Raw genomic sequence first — 19,908 nt, forward strand, 5'->3', positions numbered from 1 at the left:
CCCATGGGATGCAATATTCCTGATGCATGTTGTTGATTTTTTTTTTATTATTATTTAAATTTCAGAAAAAAAAAATCAGATAGTTAAGGCGTAAAAACTTAAAAATTAATGTGTAATGTGCCTATTTCAGTTTCCTTTAAGGGATTAGTGTAATCACATGCAGACTGCGCTGGTGTACTCAGTGTGCTGATGTAATCTACAAACCGTCTTCCCTATAGGGTGAATGAGGTAAAAAAGCTATATTTTTAGAAATTAATCTATGTATTTCCATACTTACAGTTATTTTTATAGACAATTTCAATATGGTGATGTCAATGGTCCATGAACATTTCCTGCTTGTTGTCAAACTATTTCATAACTGTAGCAAGAGGCAATTCAATAATTTATTATGTTAAAACAGTTGCCGTAACATTATATATCAATATGTGGACCTTTCTGGATTCACATTTCAACAATGTCAAGTTCAATGTTACAGAGTTTGTGATCAGCTAAATGTATTTTGTCTGCAGTTAGAACTTAAAAGAAGTTTGTCTGAATCTCAGTACACTATATAATCATATAATAGTCATCTGATGGCATTTGATAGATATGTATTAAACATGTATTAGCTGTTTTTTTATTTTTTATTTTTTTTTCACATGATTAGCCTGACTGGTGTCTGTCTGTATTGTTAGCATCACAGAGCACGCACACACACAGCCACATGATAGCATGTCACCATGGAGGTTTTTTGCTGTGTTAAAGCTGCACTATGTTTGTGTTTTGTCACCATAGGCACTCGAGTTATTTATTCTCATGTCCTTTAACATGCAGCTTCAATCAAGCCAATTTCATACATGATGAAATGCGCCCCTTGTCTGGAAAGGTAACTTACAGAGCAGATCTGCGTCTTGTGTCCTCTACTGTCCAGACTGTCGAGCAGCAGAAGTCTTTGTTCCAGGTTAACTGACAGCAAACATTTTCAAATATGAATATATTTTAAAACCATACACACACATATATATATATATATATATATATATATATATATATATATATATATATATATATATATATATATATATATATATATATATATATATATATAATTTAAGATTCTCAAACAATGTCAGGATATTAATCAATTTAAAAAAGTTGTATAAATATATATTTTAAAAGGAATATAGTGATGTATAGAAGTGATTGGGGAAAAAAAAACTGGACTTTCAGCAGTGAAATTTAAAACCACACTGATCTGAACTAAACTTCAACTCTGAAATCGATACTTTACTAGAAATTATATGTTAAGCGGATTTGACACAATCTACATTTTAAAAGCACTATATGAATAAACTTGAATTGAATTGTGCTTCATACTGCTCCATTTTGACCATATTGAAATGTATTTTCTTCAAAGAAAAGTTTTGTGTATGATTTTTCTGTTCAAAATAAATAAAATATAAAATCAAGTTGTAACCAAGTGCTTTACTAGTACAGTCAAAAAGGCTGAAAATAACAATCTATAACATAATACATAACTATAAATACAAATATTAATTAAAAAGTATTTATTAAGCACACACAAACCTTGGGATTTTTGACATAAAAAAAAGAAAATTTAAGTTATATAATAACTTTAATAATATAATGATAATATATTACATTTATTTTAAAATGCTGTAATTAAAATATATATTTGTATTATGAAGAATAAAAAAAGTGCAATAAAAGTTTATTTTGCTTGCATTGATGTAAATTTTGGTTCTTAGAAAATCTAAATGCTAAATAAATCAATTGCATTACTCTATATTGAGAGTCACTACAAATTTGTATGAAGCACAGACTAAATTTAATTCCTTAATCCATGAAAATTAAACCCCTCCAGTCATGTCAGTTGTTTCTTTTTGCACTCTTAAAGGATAATATTTATTTGTAAATCATACTCACAGATTTTAAAAATTGAACATTATGAATTTGTAAAATACACATGAGGAAATGTGTCACCTCTAAAGTCATTTAAAATCTACATGGAAAGTGTATCATTGGAATGCTTTTTTTGAGGCACTTGTTTGATTAGTGGAAAACCAATTTCAAGCTTCTAATGATATGTTCAAATGAATCTAAATGTGGTTCAGATGATTCAGTATGCTATATAATGACTCGTCTGAAGTCACATGATATATATGAAGAACAGACCTAATTTAAATCACTAATCCATAAATCATTCCCTCCAGTAAAATGACAGTGGTCTACTTTTTCATGAATAGTAAGTTATTTATGTGCAAAAACATTAACATCATTGATTCGTAGAATGTTTAAAATCATCTTGCTTGTATTCATGCCAAAGGTGAAAAGCTGCTGCTTTTTGTGCTACCAAAATGTGATAAATATGACATTTATGACATGTCACCTTTGTTTAGTGGATCGATTCCTTACACTTCAGTCCCCATTCCAGTTATGGATTTCCTGTCTGTTCAGTGACCAATCTAGAAGCATCTGAATTATTTTCCATTTCTCAGCCTGCATCTTGGCGGACATTACAACCTATTTCAACGCTTTCCCAAATTAGAGATGACTCAACCTTTTTTTTGTTTTTGTTTTTTTCCCTCCCAAGTCCATTTTCATTCTCTAATCTAATGCAGCAATTGTATTTTTGGCAGGAAATGAGAGTGGAATAGCAGCCGGCTGTTAATTTTGAGTAAACGCTGCTGAAGCGATGGCTGAACACACTGACCAGCCGCACTTTTATTAATCAGAAAACTACTCAGTCGATGAGACGCACTTTTGTTGATCAAGCATTGTCACGGAACAATATGTAAGCCTTTGTACAGATTACACGTCCTGCCTGCGTATTTGGTTATCCATGTACTAAAGAGTGCAAACACACTGCTACTTTGTCAAGTTCTCATCTCAAGGAGAATTGTTGAGTGGTCGTATGACAGAAAACAGCAGGTGGTGCTTGTTCAGAAAAATGTGGCTTCAAATGATGGCGCCCCGCTACATGAAAAATATGGTTTGGAGACCACCTGCTTCTCCCAGCATCGGGACAATGGAAGCGGTGATTTATGAATAGTCTTTAAACTTATTTGGAGGCCTGAAACCAGGGCAGTAGTGCTGATGTCATTGCGGTGGGATAAACATTATGAATTGTTTTGAATCATGGCTTTTCTGCTATGCTAACTAGGTCAAGTCGCCCAACCAAAATGTGTAGTTGATAGAAGTTGCAAGCTTGGAGGTCCTTAAACACACCACTGACTGACTCATACATTATTGATAAAAATATAAAAAGTTTGCAGGCTGCCAATCATCTCATGTAATGGCTGTCAGCTGGAGGTGCATGTAGCACAACGCTGTGAAAATGCCAAGCCGAACACTTTGTATAAATCGTCTAAATTGCTTGGAAATGTCACGGGCTGCTGGAACGATGCTGCAGATGTTGAGTAAAGTTATTTGAAAGAACAGAGGGGTATTGTTGCTCTGACTGGCTTGTGCGCATGAAAGAGTTATGAGTAAGGGAGACCTGGGGCAGCTGTAACACTTTAAACATTTTCCATCCTCAGTAGACAAATCTACCTGCCATCTTCTGGTGGAGGATGGCATTTGAAACCAGAGCCGTAGCCGTTAATAGACTTGTAATAAGGAAAACTAGATCGTAAAATCTAATTTAATAGGCGTCAGAGTGTTTCAGTGAATGCTGGTAATTATATTAACACACTGTAAGTGAAATAGAGCATGGTAATGTCATTGCTTTGATACCTACTGATATTACAGAATGTTGAATGCATTTTAAGCAAAGGATAATTGATTTTAATTGCTTGAAATCACTTGAATATATTTTATAAATTGCATATAATATGAACTATGTCTTACTAATTTAACATTTGATCGATACACTGGATTAGATTTTAAAGTTATGATATTCATTCACATCCTTTTAAAAAAAAAAATTGTAACATCTAAACTGGGGTCCATTGTTTGTACATGGATTAATTAATTAGCTGGATTTGGTTATTTCATTTTTCAAAAATCCGAGAGTTGTTGTCTTAGCAACAGTTGTGGCAGCTCAAACCTGCTCGGGAGCAGGTTTATTTTATATAAACAGGATTAGATCTGATCTTTTCAAGCAACGTTAATACTGGAAGTATGTACTGAATGCTGATATTTTCTTACACTGTAAAAAAATCTGTGATTTTTACGATTTATTTTCGGCAGCAGGGGTGCCGGAAAAATACGAAAAATAACGGCTGTTAAATTACAGAAATTTACTGTAAAATAACAAGTTGAATTACAGAAAATTACCAGAATTTTAAATTTAAAGGAAATTTAATTCCCCAGCTGCTGGAAATAAATAGGGATGTCCCGATACAACATTTTAACATCCGATACGATACCGATATTGCAGCCTTCAGTACGAACCGATACCGATATAAATCAGAAATCAGCACAAATCATGATTACTTCTTTTTTACCTATTTTGTTAAGTGGAATGTATAAACTGCTAAATCAAACTGAGAACAAAAGTCAGCAACAGTTAGTATTGATTAAATATTGGTTGCATTAATGTGAACCTTTTACATAAGAATATATATTAAAGAATAATTATTAAGACCCTGAAAAATATCTTAATTGAATAAACAAATATATATATATATATATATATATATATATATATATATATATATATATATATATATATATATATATATATATATATTTTTTTTTTTTTTTTTTTTTTTTAAAGTGCAAAATACTAATTAAAGGTCACTTCAGTTTTTTTTTTCATCAGCAAATGGTAGAAACAGCTAAAAGCAGGAACATAAAAAAAAATATATATATTGTTAATTGAACAACTGCTAAAGGTTGAGTGTCCAAAGTTTCAATTTCACACACAGCATTTTGATGAATTTTTGATCCAGTGTTGAGCTGAAAAATATCTTTCACACAGGGAAGCAGATATAAGTTATTGTTAAATTAATAAAAATGTGCAGTATGTTTAGTACAAACATTTACATGATCAGATCTATTTAATCTGTATTTGTATCATAAGAAGATTATGACTGTATCAATGTTCCCAAACCTTATTAACTTTATAATATATTGCACATATTATCTTTAACATAAATATACTTGCAGTAACTGGATTGAAACACACATTTTCTCCACAGCACATAAAAAAATGTGACTTTTAAGAATAATTTTATTCATCAAAATTTAGAGACAGTAAAAATAATAAATAAAAAAATAGAGACAGAACTGCAAACTCATGTGCAAAGCTGACACTGTTTATCAGAGCACACTATATTTCTTGGCTTTGTAAAGAAGTATTAAATATGAGAATGCCTCTAATTAGTAATACCATTCTTTGTTTTAAACTGTAATGGCCCTTAGCAACAGAATGATTTATTTTTATTTAACAGACAATTACAACAACAAAGATGTTTAGCATTTAACACCTTTTACATGACTCTGTTTCTTTTCAGTGTGTTCAAGTAAAAAAAATTAACTAAAAAATAAGAAATCCACTATTTCACTTCAACTACCCAAGTGCACCACTGACAGGTCAAATCTGCTCCCTCCCTCCACCCCCCCCCCCCCCCCCCTCTCTCTCTCTCTCTCTCTCTCTCTCTCTCTCTCTCTCTCTCTAGTTGTTGTGCTGCTGAGAGATTGAGATGCCAAAGTTTGCTTATAAAGTAACGCATAAACTCAGCTAGAGAAAACGAAAGCAGAATCAGGGACATATTAGGCGATTTATAAATCCTGGCTAAATGCATTTTTTAGTCCCAAATAGAGAACATGTCCGGGAAAAAGAGGATGTATTGTCACCTTAAATAATGAGCTGGATCAGTCTGTAAGGGCCAAGAGGAAGGGGTAGGGTTACAACAATAGAATTGCGATTGGGCTCAAATATATGCTGCTCAAGTGCAGATTTTCTTGTGTGCTCTCAAATAAACGCTGCTGAAGTGCGATTCAGTGCGTTTATGTAATGAGTATGTCTCCAACATTATTGTTTATGTTTATGAATATTTATGTCACTAATAGACACACAGAGTGGCATTAATTCTTCCTGAAGTAATGTGAAGCAGCTATAAACTCCAGCAAGATAAAGTTTTTGTTCATCTGAAAGCTACGTTGTGTTTGCTGGCGTCACGCATCACGCGTCAGTCAGTCAGTCAGTCAGTCAGTCAGTCAGTCAGTCAGTCAGTCAGTCACCTTAAAGGATTGAACGAATAACGGACAGCACTACTACGATTATAGAAAAGTTTGCGCTGTAATAATAATAATTATAATAATGTGATGTAATAATAATTGATTACCTTTTAACACGTTACTGTGCGATTATAACCCGCTATTAATGTAGCCATGACGGGATGAATTTTGGTGTGGCCCCCCACCATAGAAAAATGAATGTAACGGAAACCATGATATAGTTTTGAAGTTAGAAAAATTATATATATTTCATTAAAGTTAAAAATGTATATAAATAAAACTAAGGCAATCTGCACATTTATTAACATGCAACATTTATTAACATGGATTTTTTAGATACAAACACGTACTATTGTAAGGACATTCAAAATATTCAGGATTAAATCACAATTATTAAGGTTTAATATTTTATGCAGTCATGCATGTTTTAACAGCGAATATGACGGTGATTTGATGCTTCACAAAAGTTGCAGATACCTTAACCATATATCAAAATACCTTTTTGATGCAGAATACATTTTAACAGCCAGTTATTCCTTACACTGATTAAGAAACTTGAATAGGCCTTCTATGGTAAAGAAAATGTGTCGTCAGCTAATCGTATAGATCTGTCTTTTAACACACACGCACCAATCTCAGGTCAGTTTATCCAGACATTTTATTCTGATTCGCGAACTTGTTTAAAGAGACAAATTAGCCAGAGATCAGTTATCAAGACTAAAAGACCAGGATCTGCCAAATCATCATAGATCATTTAAGCAAGGTATGAAGAATGAACCCCTTGTGTAGATGGTAATGATAACAGTAGTAGTAATAATAATAATAATAATAATGGCATTGCTATTATTGTTATTATTATTATTATTATTATTATTATTATTATTATAGATATTTCTTTTTTTCTTTTGTGGTGTAATAAATAATTAAAGTTTAATCACCAGTTATCGATGTTTTTTTCCCGCTTTTTAAGATGTATGATTATTTGATGAATACTGCAAATCATCCCTTTGTGTTTCATCTTGTTGCAGTGCCATCATTCTGGGGGCTTGTAAATTCAGCTTGGAATCTGTGTTCTGTGGGGAAGAGACAGTCTCCAGTCAACATCGAGACCAGCCATATGATATTTGATCCCTTCCTGACACCACTGAGGCTCAACACTGGCGGCCGAAAGGTAAAGCCATGTCTTATCTGATGTCTGCATTATCTCTGTGCTGAGCTGCTTGGCAAAAGAAAACATTGTTTCTACTATCAAAGTGCTAGGATCAACTATGAAAGTGCTACTTTGGTGGGAAAAAAAAAACTAATCTAGGGCAGCCTTTATGCTTGATACAGAATGGTGGGGACAGTAAATTATGGTGCTTAGTTTAAATTGTACTGTTTGCCACTGGTGTTTTGATGCGAGGAACATGCATCGCACTTCACAACAACTGTGTGTGTGTGTGATTGTGTAGATGATATCTTCTGCAATGTGTTATTCTATACTTGGCTGCATCCGTAATAATTATAAAAATGCTGTTTAAAACAAACTCTGATATTTGCAAGGTTTTTCACACTGCAGGACCAGTTTTAGGTTGATATTCTTTTAAATCTCTCAGGTAATTATAGAAATGTCTGTCTCTGAGCATTATTTTGTCTCATGTTGTACATTTTTGGCATATATTCATATGTTTCTTAGGTTATATATTGATATGATCTCTTGATATACAGTAGTCAAAATTTGTAGTGGATCAAAAGTTTTTCAAAAAGGTTTTCTTCAAATACATTTCAGATACATTTCTTTGGTTATGCATTTATTGACATTTCATATACGGTACACTACCGGTCAAAAGTTTGGTGTCCGTAGGATTTTAAAATGTTTTAAAATAAGCTTCTTTTGCTCACCAAGGCTGCATTTATTTAATCAAAAATACAATACAAATTGTGGAAATGTGAAATGTTATAGCACTGTAAGATAACTGTTTAAAAATGGTTTATACTTTAATTAAATAATTTATTCCAGTGATTTTAAAGCTTCATTACTCCAGTTTTCAGTCACATCACTCTAATATCAGAAATCACTCTAATATCAATTATTATTATTATTATTATTATTATTATTATTATTAGTATTATTATTAGTATTATTATGAATGTAATTATAATAAAAGCAGTAATGACTGGAGTAATAATTTCATTTGAAATTACATACAATATGAAAGCAGTTATTTAACATTTTAATAAATATTTTATAATTTATCAATGTTTTTACATTTAATAAATGCCGCCGGGATGAACAGAATAATTTTCTTTAAAAAAAAAAAAATAAAATTTTATATATATATATATATATATATATATATATATATATATATATATATATATATATATATATATATATATATATATATATAAATATATATATATAATTGTTTTTTTTTTTTTTGCATGAACTGACCATATAGAAGCACTATTATTTGTTTGTAATATAATATGTATTTATATACATAAATACACATTACATTACATATAATTTGTGTATGGTGAGAGGACAACATTAGCTGTTAGTAGCTGAGGTCATGCATGTGGAGGCAGAGTGTCATACTCGCACAGATCAGTCAATGACTAGAGAGCCAATCAGACACAGGAGGAGCAATAATAATCCCCTTTAGAGTAATTTGGCAAAAGCACCCTTGACATTGCGAGCCTTTTGAAATCAGTTAAGTTTATTTTTTATAATTTATATTTAATCTGCACTGAAAATGCTTCATTCTGAATTCAATTATAAAAAAGACTTTAAAGGTGCTATTTGTATTAAAAATGCTTTTGAAGATATTTAAGAAACGTGCTAAGTGAACATTCTTGTTTATCTGAAAAACAATGCTGAAGTCATTTATTCTGCTTTAAAAATGTCTGTTACATGCCGGTTACATGTCTTTGTTTTGGGTTTTTTAACCCCTCCAATGGCAATTTAGCCAATTAAATTTTAGCACCTGGGTTGCTTTGTTGGGAAAACAGCTTATTTCATTTATTCATTCACTCAGAAAGGCTCTCAAAGCATGTGCCCTTAACCTAAATGCGACCTCCGGTAAACAGTAGCAAACGCCAAAATAAGATGCAGGTTCAGAATTCCACATGAGGTTATTCATTAGCAAATAATATACATATTATGAATGTAAACATTAGGTAAGCAGGTTACATTGTCACCCTGTGTCCTAACAACACGGTACATGATGAAATTTGCGGTGATGAGCAGTTTGCACCAGACGAAACACGACACAGCCATTCAGAAGCACAGAATTTGCACTCACTCATGAAATGGTGAGGCTTATAATCTAATTCAGTGGTCACCAAACTTGTTCCTGGAGGGCCGGTGTCCTGCAGATTTTAGCTCCAACCCTAATCAAACACACCTGAACAAGCTAATCAAGGTCTTACTACAGTAGGTATACTTGAATCATCCATGCAGGTGTGTTGAGGCAAGTTGGAGCTAAACCCTGCAGGGACACCGGCCCTCCAGGACCGAGATTGGTGACCCCTGATCTAATTAATACATATTAAAACTCTTTAACATTATTAAATGTAGGTACTGAATCACTGATACAGTATGTGTTGGTTTGCATTATTTCACAATTCTAAAGTTCAATTTCAAATGGTTTATTATTTTCAAGATCTAAGGTGAACTATCTGCTGCTGCTTTCAGTAGGATGGCAAAAATCATCACTTTAGAATTCAAGGTTCTATCTGACATTTTTGTCAGAATTGAGTTATTGACATTCTTTTTAAATGACAACTTATGTACATTATGGGATGTTGTTTACATTTGAAGACTTTTTATTAAAAAAACAAAAAAAAACAAAAAACAAATGTTACACATGTACTGTTTGCTATGGAATGCAAAAACTTTGAAGCTCATTATCTCAAAATCATTTAGAATGCAGATAGAACCTTATAATTCCAAGGTGAGGAAATGTCATGTAAAATGGCGTTCAAACTCACATTGTTAGCATTTAGTACTAAATAAAGCACACGTGGTGTACTGGAGCTGTCATTTATCCTGTTGTTCACCTGTGGGAAATAGAGGCTGTTTCTGATATATATCAATTTGAGGTGTTGGTTAGGACAAAAACTCCTTTCAATATGAAAATCTTCCTTCTATCATGTGCTGTTGCTTTTATTTAGAACACGATTTAGATCAGCCTTTAGGCTCAAGACTTTTGTTGGTCATTAATCTGGCAACCTGAGCGTGCATTAGTTTTAATTGATGAACAATACCTAGTTCAACCATTGGGTGTCAAACTTACATACTGCAACTTTAATTTCAACTTTTTTTACAGAGTTAAGTTTTTTTTGTACTCGCCTTTGTTGGGTTGGGATGAACTTATGCGTTGCATAAATACTGTTTTTTATGATAAACCAGGTTATTTGTACATTATAAATAATAATTTTTTTGTGCTCACTGTTTTATGATTTGCTGGGACATAGAACATAAATCATTTTTCCCTACAGAGTGACATACCAGTTTCAAACATGTGACTCTGAACTCCTTGATAAAGAGTCAGAGTGCGTTCGAAGTCCCACCATATGTGTTTGAGCTTCTGTCAAAGAGGAGTTTACATTGCCAGGCTCTCCACAGCATGATAAATGGACTAATGAATAGTTAAAGGAAATTAAAATGACCTCCGAATAGAAAAGCAATTAATCAAGTGCAGACATGCATCAAGGTTATGTGCTTAGGATTGAGGGAATCACAGTTATTAAATTGTCTGTATTAATTGAATATTTGCTCTGCTGTAGATGAGTCGCAATTACTTGAAGAGCTTTTAATGAATTTAATCGCTCTGACAAGGGAGGAAGATGACAGTATCGTGTCCCTCATTGAAGTCCCCAATCAGAAAAGTGCAGAATTTGAGACACGAATATGAAAAGATGCCACATGAAAATATTTTCCTCTCGACGTCATTAGCTAAGGGGGTGCTGTAGATATGAGATAGGACTAATTAGCGAAACAAATCAGCATTAGCGAAGCATGGGTGTAATGTAGAGCATAGCGCAGTGCACTGTGTCACCTTCCTTTTGTCAGCGCTGGTAAAGCAGGACAGAATCAAGCCCAGAGACAAACAGCGCCAGATACGATCTGCACACAGTTTTTATTCAGTTACATCAATATCATATTAGATTACTCACAGAGTCGGTCTTGTCATTGCGATTTCATTAGCTTGGCTAGTTGACAGTGTGAGATACATTCTGTGTATAAACTGATAGCATCAGTGTGGCTATCAGTCAGCTCAAACGGGCCTGTATTTGAACTAGGCGACACACACAAGAGATTTACCTTGATAAATGTGTGTTTTTCTTCATTTAAATAGCTTGTTATCTTCTGTAAATGTGTACTGATGTGAAGTACTGTAATAAGGGATCATGTACAGTTAGCTGGTCATTATCATCCGATTACATGGGGATGATTAAGACCTGAGTGCAAAACAGGGGTGCTTTGATCACCCTGTTGGGGTTTGTTTTGCAATTAGCATTAGATGACTGTGCATTATTCCACCTAGCAGCAGATTTAACTAAATACATGGTCATGGAATATTGATTTGAGTTAAAACAGGCTGGAGTTTTACAAACAGGGATTCACAAAGGTGGTTTGTTACATCAAGAAAAGTTAATCTTTTAATTTTGTTTAATGTGATTTTTATTAATTACAGTGGGGAAAATGAGTATTGAATACATCACCTTTTTTCTCTGAAGACATATTTCTAAAGGTGCTGTTAACTTGAAATGTTCCCCGGATGTTGGTAATAACCATAGAAATACATATATAAAAGTAAAACAAATCTCATTCGTTTACAAATTAAGTTCTGAAGAAAAAGAGGTGTAGAAAGGTAGCAAAAGCCCAGACAGCAGCTGAAATCTCTTAGTAGTCATTCAGCCATTTTTTGCTCTTTGTTATTGCAAATAGTATTTACTGTTTCAGTCCAACATCTACATTATCAAGAAGATGAAACCAGGGTAGACATTTCAGCAAGACAATGAACCAAAATACAGCCAAGGAAACTCTCAAATGCTTTCAGAGAAAGAAAATCAAGCTGTAGAATGGCCCAGCCAGTCACCTGACTTAAATCTAATAAAAAAAATACAAATTAAAGATCAGATTTCATAGAGGAGACCCATGAAACCATCAAGATTTTTATACTCGAAGTCTGAAAATCTACCACCTGAGCAATGCATGTTACTTCATTTTCCATATGAGAGGCATCTTTAAAGTCCCCATGAACCGGAAGCTGTGACAGTTATTTTTTCTTATTGTTACTCAATTCCTAGAAAAAATGGAACTTAAAAACAGTGGCCGTGGCTTGCTTTTTCTACTTCGAGCTGAGTGGGTGTTAAAGTTGGCATTTAATTAAGAAAGTTCAGGAACAGGGTTTGGGGAGAGTTATAACAACCTAACAGACTCCTCCTCAAAATTTCTGTTACAATACATACAGCAGGTTTAAATATGTTTTAGTAGTTCAGTACTTTCTCCTTGTGTCATTTCATTGTTATTACACGTAACTAATTTGTCAAATTTATTTTTTTGTTTGTTTTATTTTTATGTTTGTATTGTTTGGGTTTTTACCAAAATCTGGTCCAATTTCAAGTCAAAAGCTTCTTTAGAAATATAATTAACAGGAAAAAATATGACCTGTTCAATACTTGTTTTCACCTTGCTGTAGGTGAAAAAAACAGTTAATCATAATAAAATGTGAAATTATTATCGCAAGTAGGGTTAAGTGTCAATGGCACAGTTTTAAAAATGTATTTTCTGTGTATTTTCTGCTGTGATAAATTTTGAGCGTGTGAACACAATGGCTGTTTACATGAACATGCTTAACTGTGCTCAAATGTAAGAGGAAAACTGTTTTTAAATTTTTACTGATGATTTGTACTCAAGTTGATACTTTTGACAAGTCTAATTGTAACCCAATTTTGCTTTTACAATTTTAAGTGGAATGTAAAACAACACTTAAAATAGGATTAATATAGAATTAGAACAAGTTTTTATTCCACTGTAACTTTTTAAAGGTAATTGTTATTATTATTATTTGGTTGGACTGGTATTATGAAACTAAAATGAAAATCTAATTTGACATGTTTAATGAAGGATTTAACTGACAAGAAGAAAAAAAATACCAAGAATATACAATAAAAAAGTGTTTTTATTTTATTAGTTTTTTCATCATTTTAATTTAGTCTATAAAATGTCGTAAGTAATAAGCAGTAAGCAGTAAGAAGAACTCATTGTTCTTCAAAAAAAAAAGTAAGAAAACCAAACCAGTCACAGTTGAAAGTATGTGATTGCTTGGTACAGCCGTGTAATTAGGGGTGATGGCAGTGTCAGTTGGATATAATATTCTTTTCATCAGAGTTCAAGGATCAGTGATGTCATTTCTCCTGCAATCTGGCTGGCAGGAGAAGGAGATTGAAAGCAGTTAACATGCAAGATGCATGTATGACCAGATGGGGAGTTCTGCTGCCACAGGGAGCCAATACTCCTCTAGCGACTCTGAATCTAGATAATTACACTGGGAACACGGTGGAACGGCAAACATGGTGCCATGGGATGACATCTGTACTGATCTGCTGGAGAACACACTGTTGGGGGGGTCATAGTACTTTTTTTTCGCTTTACACACATGTGTAACACGTGTTGGCCTTGGAACAGAATGTTTAATTTTTTTCCACTGTTTGTAAAAGTTATGCTCTTATGCTTAATAGTTTCTGTTTTAGTGGTATATATTTAATCACTGAATCAAGAATGTTTTTTGTTTCATTTGGGTATTTTTTGCCTTGATGTTTAAGTCATAGTTGACGTTTTAATAAAATGATTTTTGCGAATGCATGTTTATTTTTCATTAGTCTTTTTACATTAATTAATAAGAAAATTATTATTATATATTTTTTGTTTACCTTATTTTAAACTCAGTTCTTTTTTTCTTTTTTTTACAATGAAGGGACATTAGACATTGAACAAAATTCCTCAATGTAAATGTTAGGGGTGTGACGAGATCCCGGATGACGTAGGAATAAATCACGACAAGATTTCTCATTGAGCGGAAAAGTTGTCTCGTGAGTTGCAATGTTATGGAGTGTGAGGGTAAATTAAGCATTTAAGTTTGGAGGCAGGATTAGATTTGAACAGCAAATTAAGTGCTTTGCACACACCTGGCAACCCAGGTTGGTCTCTTTTTTTGCACGTATCACTTGTTTGCTTATGCATGTGTGACATAACCTTTAAAAGTTTAAGGTTGCTGCATCCAAAAAAGGCTAAAACTGACACCACACACAATAACCATGGCTCATAACCATGTGATGAGATAGCTCTTTTGATATTCTGAAAGTCATAGTCGTCGCAAACACAAATCAAATTAAGACTTTTTTAGTCACATTATTGAAGTGCAGTGCAGATGTGTAAAGACCGTAATCATCAAACTAGTACTTTTAATTAGTACATTCATGTAGCTACATTTTGCAACAGGATAAGCCATACTCACATGGCTGTTTAACACTATTATCTACACCTACCGAGTCAGTAAAGACACATCTCTGTCCACAAACAGTGAACTCCTGAAGATTCACTATCATCATCACTGAACACACGTTTATGCTGTTCTTTTCATTCGTGCGTGGTATCAAATTCCATTAAAATAACTCTCCTATCAGTCCTTACTTCAATGGCATACAGTAGCTCAGAGATTGTCACTGGGCATGCATGAAATCTTGCTGAATAAAAGCAAAACTGCTGAAAAATGTAAGATGAAATACCAAAAATGACAATTTTATAATTAAAAAAAATAAATAAATTTGTGAAAGGAGTTTGATTTCTCATATTTAACAGTACAGGGGGAAACTAGTTAGTGGAGTTTATAGCTCAATATTTAACAATATTTAACAGTGTTTACAAGTCCTTCATTAAAATAGAAAAAAAAATACTTATTACTATTTTTTTAAAAAGCAACTAAATTGTTTTGCATTTTTTGATGGTTTGTTTTTCAGTTAAATGAAAACTTTTCTTCCAACAATTATTAGCAACTCTTTTGCTAATATTCTAAATTCTATGTTAAAAAGAGTTTCCATTCACATACAATTGGCAAAATATTTAGCAGTTTTTGTATGTACTTTACTGCATAGAATTTATTAAGATAGAAGTAAATCAATATTCATTACAAGTTGAGCACCTAAATAGAAGATTCAGATCATGGAAGATTTCTTAAAATACTGTTAAAATCTCATCTTGTTCTCGTGAACCCAATCTCATGTCTCGTCTCGTGGAGTAAGCATCTCGCCACACTCCTAGTAAATGTACCCAAATTAGCCCAAAGACATTTTTCGGTCACACTTTGTTTTGATGGTCTGTTTGTTGCATTTAAGTTACATTGCATCTACATGCAAACTAATTCTCATTTGACTATTAGTAGACTGTTAGGGTAGGTTGAGTGTTGACACGCATAGTTTCTTGGTCAGTTAAATGTTTAAGTGAGCATATCAACAGATATTAAGCAGACAGTCTGCTAATAATCAAATGCACCATCAAAATAAAGTGTTACCCATTTTTCATTGGTAACCCATTTGTCAGATGACTATCAGCCTATAAATATTAAAAAGAAATATAATAAAAATACAATTTCAAATGTTTTATTCAAAATATACAAATGAATGACGCAAACATTTTTTAATTAAAAACAGCCACTTTTTTATTTGTTTTTGCTTTTTTTGTTGTTGATGTTGTTGATTTGTTTGTTGGTTTTGTTATTTTTTTTATTCATTGTTTTTTATTTTTTATTTCTATGAACAGCACACGTCATGCCAAGTTGCTTCCAGATTAGAGTTTCTATCCGCTGTAATTCTGCAACTCTGCAGAACATGCCGCTTACAGGCACGACTGCTCCATTTCCTAAGCGAGCTTCATGTGCTGGCAAACCTCAGAGGAACATTAGCATAAAATATGCAGTTAAATATTTTTGAATAAAAGTGCAAATGTAAAATATTTATTATAGAAAGTGTTTGCTCGACTTACATGGGCATACCTAAAGCTCGTCTCCATTTTTCACGGCGAATGTAATAAACCACAAAGGACACAGATGTTTATTGCTGAGGGTGAAACGCCTCGTGATTATGAGAATTGATTTAGTTATGCAAATTACTGATTCAAATTAATTAGACTCAAGTTTGTGTTGGCTGAACCTGCTAAGCTGTCACAGTATACAAAGCAGTTTGCGCATGAATATCTCAAAGGCTGCAATTATGTCTGTCTCGCCGTGGCCTCTTGCTTGTCAAGATGCAGGATTTAATTACAACTGGATCGCAAAAGCCCTTATTCATGGATGCATCGAAATACGCAACCTAAGCTGCCGTTCGTCCATCTGCGTGGGTGAATAAATTTGAATCATAAAATTAAAGCTAGAAAATAATTTGATTCCATTACTTGTGTCCATGGGAAGGAGGTTTTGTAAGGTCCATGGGTTGTACGCAATCTTTCTGTAGCTGGAGTCGTAGGAAAATGGGTCACAGGGAAAGAGGAAATGGATCAGCAGTCTCTCCTGTCCTCTATTCGCAGATCAAAGACTGAGGGTTTCACCACAGCAGAGATTCAGAGTGTGCCTTCATGTCTCGACAGTTCAGATCCTACTCCAATATTATGATAGCAGAGGTTTTATTGAAATCATCTCACTTTCTCATAGGTTCAGATCACTTAGTGGGTTACTTCTGTACCGAATAAGGACTGCTGGGGGAAATCAGTTGAATCTCAGATGTGGAACACTGAGCATGATCATTTTCTCTTTTTTTCATTCAAAAGTATAATTTAAATTTGATTTACACATGTGTGTATATAATATCAGGGCTGTCAATCGGTTTAATCACAATCATGATATGTCTCTTATGGCCCGTTTCCACTGAGTGGAACAGTACGATGCGGTACAGGTCGGTGTGGGTCAACTTTATTAGGATTGCTTTTCCACTGCCAAAAGGGTACCAATGGTACTCTTTTGGTGGGTGTGGTGTACGACAAAGTTTTACTTCACATCATTCTCGCTCAAGAAAATGTCAAAGTAAAGCTGTAAAGGTTGTTCACATATCATATGAGAAGCACTTCTCACAAAACAGATGCTTTATAAACACACATACCTATTTATAAAATGTCCCTTATTAACCTTTTTATGAACCGGATTTGATTATAACTGCAGATCAATGCAAAATAGCCTACTGTATTGTCTGCAATTATATAAAATAAATAAACAAATGCAACAAATATGAACACAAACAAACCCTTACAGTCTCCGATATGTTACCAATTACAGAAGAACAACACACAGCATACATTTAGTCCTTATTTAGCTTCAAAAACAACACGCATCATATATCCCAGTCAGTGCAAACCTCTCATCTGTATCTTTAATCTTCAGCAGCACATGTAACCTCTTGTTAGAAAGTAATTCCATCATTCCAAGTTCGAAATAGTCCAAAAGCGTGATGCTAATAGTTAAACATGGCAGTTTGTTCATGTGTTAGGGTGCTGAAAGAATAATTTGCTCCTTTGTTTTTTCTGGCTTCTCCTTTGTTTTTTCGTGCATCACTCTCGCGTTTGTCCTTTTCTGAAAGGATCGGATGTCAGAAGCTCCTCAATAATCACCTGCACGTTATTATCCACAGCTCAAAGTTTCTTATTTCAAATATAGATGCACACACAAATGCACAAGAGAAAGTGAAACGGCTTGCACATTAGAGTGTCTTGTAAACCGGGCACAGGGTAGATCCTGCTCTTCTTCTTGGCTTTGTGGCTGTTCATCAAGATGACGAAAAGGTTTGTTTGAAATCAGGTCAACTATGGCTTGTTAATGTATGTATATATTATTATGGTGTAATGACTCGGCTGTGTATTTAAAAAAGGCGTTTTTTTTTTTTTTTTTTTATTCTACTGGCTTGTTGCATGAGCAAGTGCCATATCTCTGGAAACCAATAGCATTCAGTTGCGGGTCTTGCTCCGCCTTTTGGTACCCTTTTGTTGTGCTAGGTACCCTTTGCAAAGGGTACCCAAAAAACGTTACGGTACGGTTCGCTTTTAGGAACCTTTTGAGAGTGGAAAGGCCATAAAAGCATACCAAACTGAACCATACCGTACCACTCAGTGGAAACCGGCCATTATAACTGTAAATGTGCAATTTTGAAATAAACAAATGCAACTGTGTTCTCAAATCAATAGTTTCCCTCTGGTAACTGGTACAGTTACCTGAACAATATTTGATGTGTCTGCAGTCTGTGGATATCAATCAATGATGCAATCAGTTAGCGTTGGTTGACATGCTTGTGTTGTCTGCTCCTATCCAGTGTTCTTTGAGCACGCCTGGTTGACATTGTCTAGGCACTGACTTTTTTGTTAACATTTGCAAAAATATATTTGTCAAAAAATAAGTGCACAACTTTTGGTTTTGGTTCCAGAAAATGGTTGTGAACCACTGACCTAATAGATAGCTGCATTGGTGAAACAACCCAAGGTCACTATATACTGATCAAAAAGTTGGGATTGGTATTTTTTATTATTATTATTTATTAATTATTTAGTGTTTTATGTTTTTGATGAAGTCTTTTCAGAATTTTTACTGATGGAGTTTTGCCCTGCAAAAGTGAAATGGTGCCATTTTATGAAACTGTATGATAATACAAGATTTTAGGTTTCACACCCTCTTTAAAATTTCAGCAAAACCTTTATCTCCTAAGGTGCAAAAAGGAGTAAAGCCTTTTTCCTCCATTACACCTTTGAAAAGAGTCACCTAATCATGAATGTTGTCCAAGCTGATGTCAATTGCCTACGCTTTTTCAATGTTGTACAACTCGCAACGAAGGGTAAATCCAATCTGTTCACTTGCATAGCAGATGCAATGCACATATCACATCAGATTTATTTCCACACATAAATGACACCTAAAACCGAGCAGACAATTGGAATCCTGCGCACACGTTCGTGGCTCATATCAGTTCTGTGCCACATTTGGGGGGGGGCGAATTGGGTCACTTGAAGCATGTAATGTAAATGTAGCCACAGACAAGTCCCCTAGCATGCAGCACATAAATAATACTCCATACATAACATTTTTTTCATGAATATGTTTAGCATTGTGTACATTTTGCCCTTAAGCAATATTTCTTCCAGAATATCTGCCATCTCGGTTTTATTTATCTTGACGTTTTGGGAGTTTAACTGTGATTCTATATAGACTTTGAGTCAGAGCAAATGATTGAACTATACTAAGCATGCAAATCAGGGCAGTAGCTGTGCTGTTGAAATATACAAACAGTATGGCTATAAATGATGCATATATGATAACACTTACATTGTGCTCTCTTTCAGACAGTGCTGTATACATTGCTTTAGTGCAAGATTCACTAGAGGATTAATGAAAATCATGTAACAACACAAACTCATACAAAGTTTGTACTGAATGTGGGGTATTATTTCGTGGATGACTATAATCTGGCACGCTTTGCTCAACAACTATGAATTAGCCATAACTGAGCTATACATTTTACTAGAAAAGAGTTTAAAATATCTTAATAACCTTTGATTTCTGTGCTTCATTCAATGGCAGTGACATCTCAGCATTGCAGTCTTTTCATTGCAGGTGTTCGTGTCTGTAAAGCCCTAAACTAATGGAATAGATATGTAAACATGCCGTGGACGTCCTGCCGTGTCTCTTCAAAATCCCTCAT

At 33.7% G+C, this 19,908-nt stretch overlaps 1 protein-coding gene across 4 annotated transcripts in view; it reads left to right on the plus strand.

Annotated features, from left to right (window-relative positions):
* The window catches only part of ca10a (carbonic anhydrase 10 (inactive)a), a 252,271-nt gene that overhangs the window by 95,781 nt on the left and 136,582 nt on the right, over positions 1-19,908 (plus strand). For 3 of the 4 annotated variants that reach the window (NM_001037121.2, XM_087275380.1, XM_088651142.1), the window contains 1 exon segment: positions 7,215-7,357. In NM_001037121.2, the coding sequence (NP_001032198.2) occupies positions 7,215-7,357 (143 nt within the window). 4 annotated transcript variants of the gene reach the window in all.

The sequence above is a fragment of the Danio rerio genome, chromosome 12 (genome assembly GCF_052040795.2).
Source record: "Danio rerio strain M-AB ecotype USA chromosome 12, GRCz13ab, whole genome shotgun sequence".
NCBI lineage: Eukaryota > Metazoa > Chordata > Actinopteri > Cypriniformes > Danionidae > Danio > Danio rerio.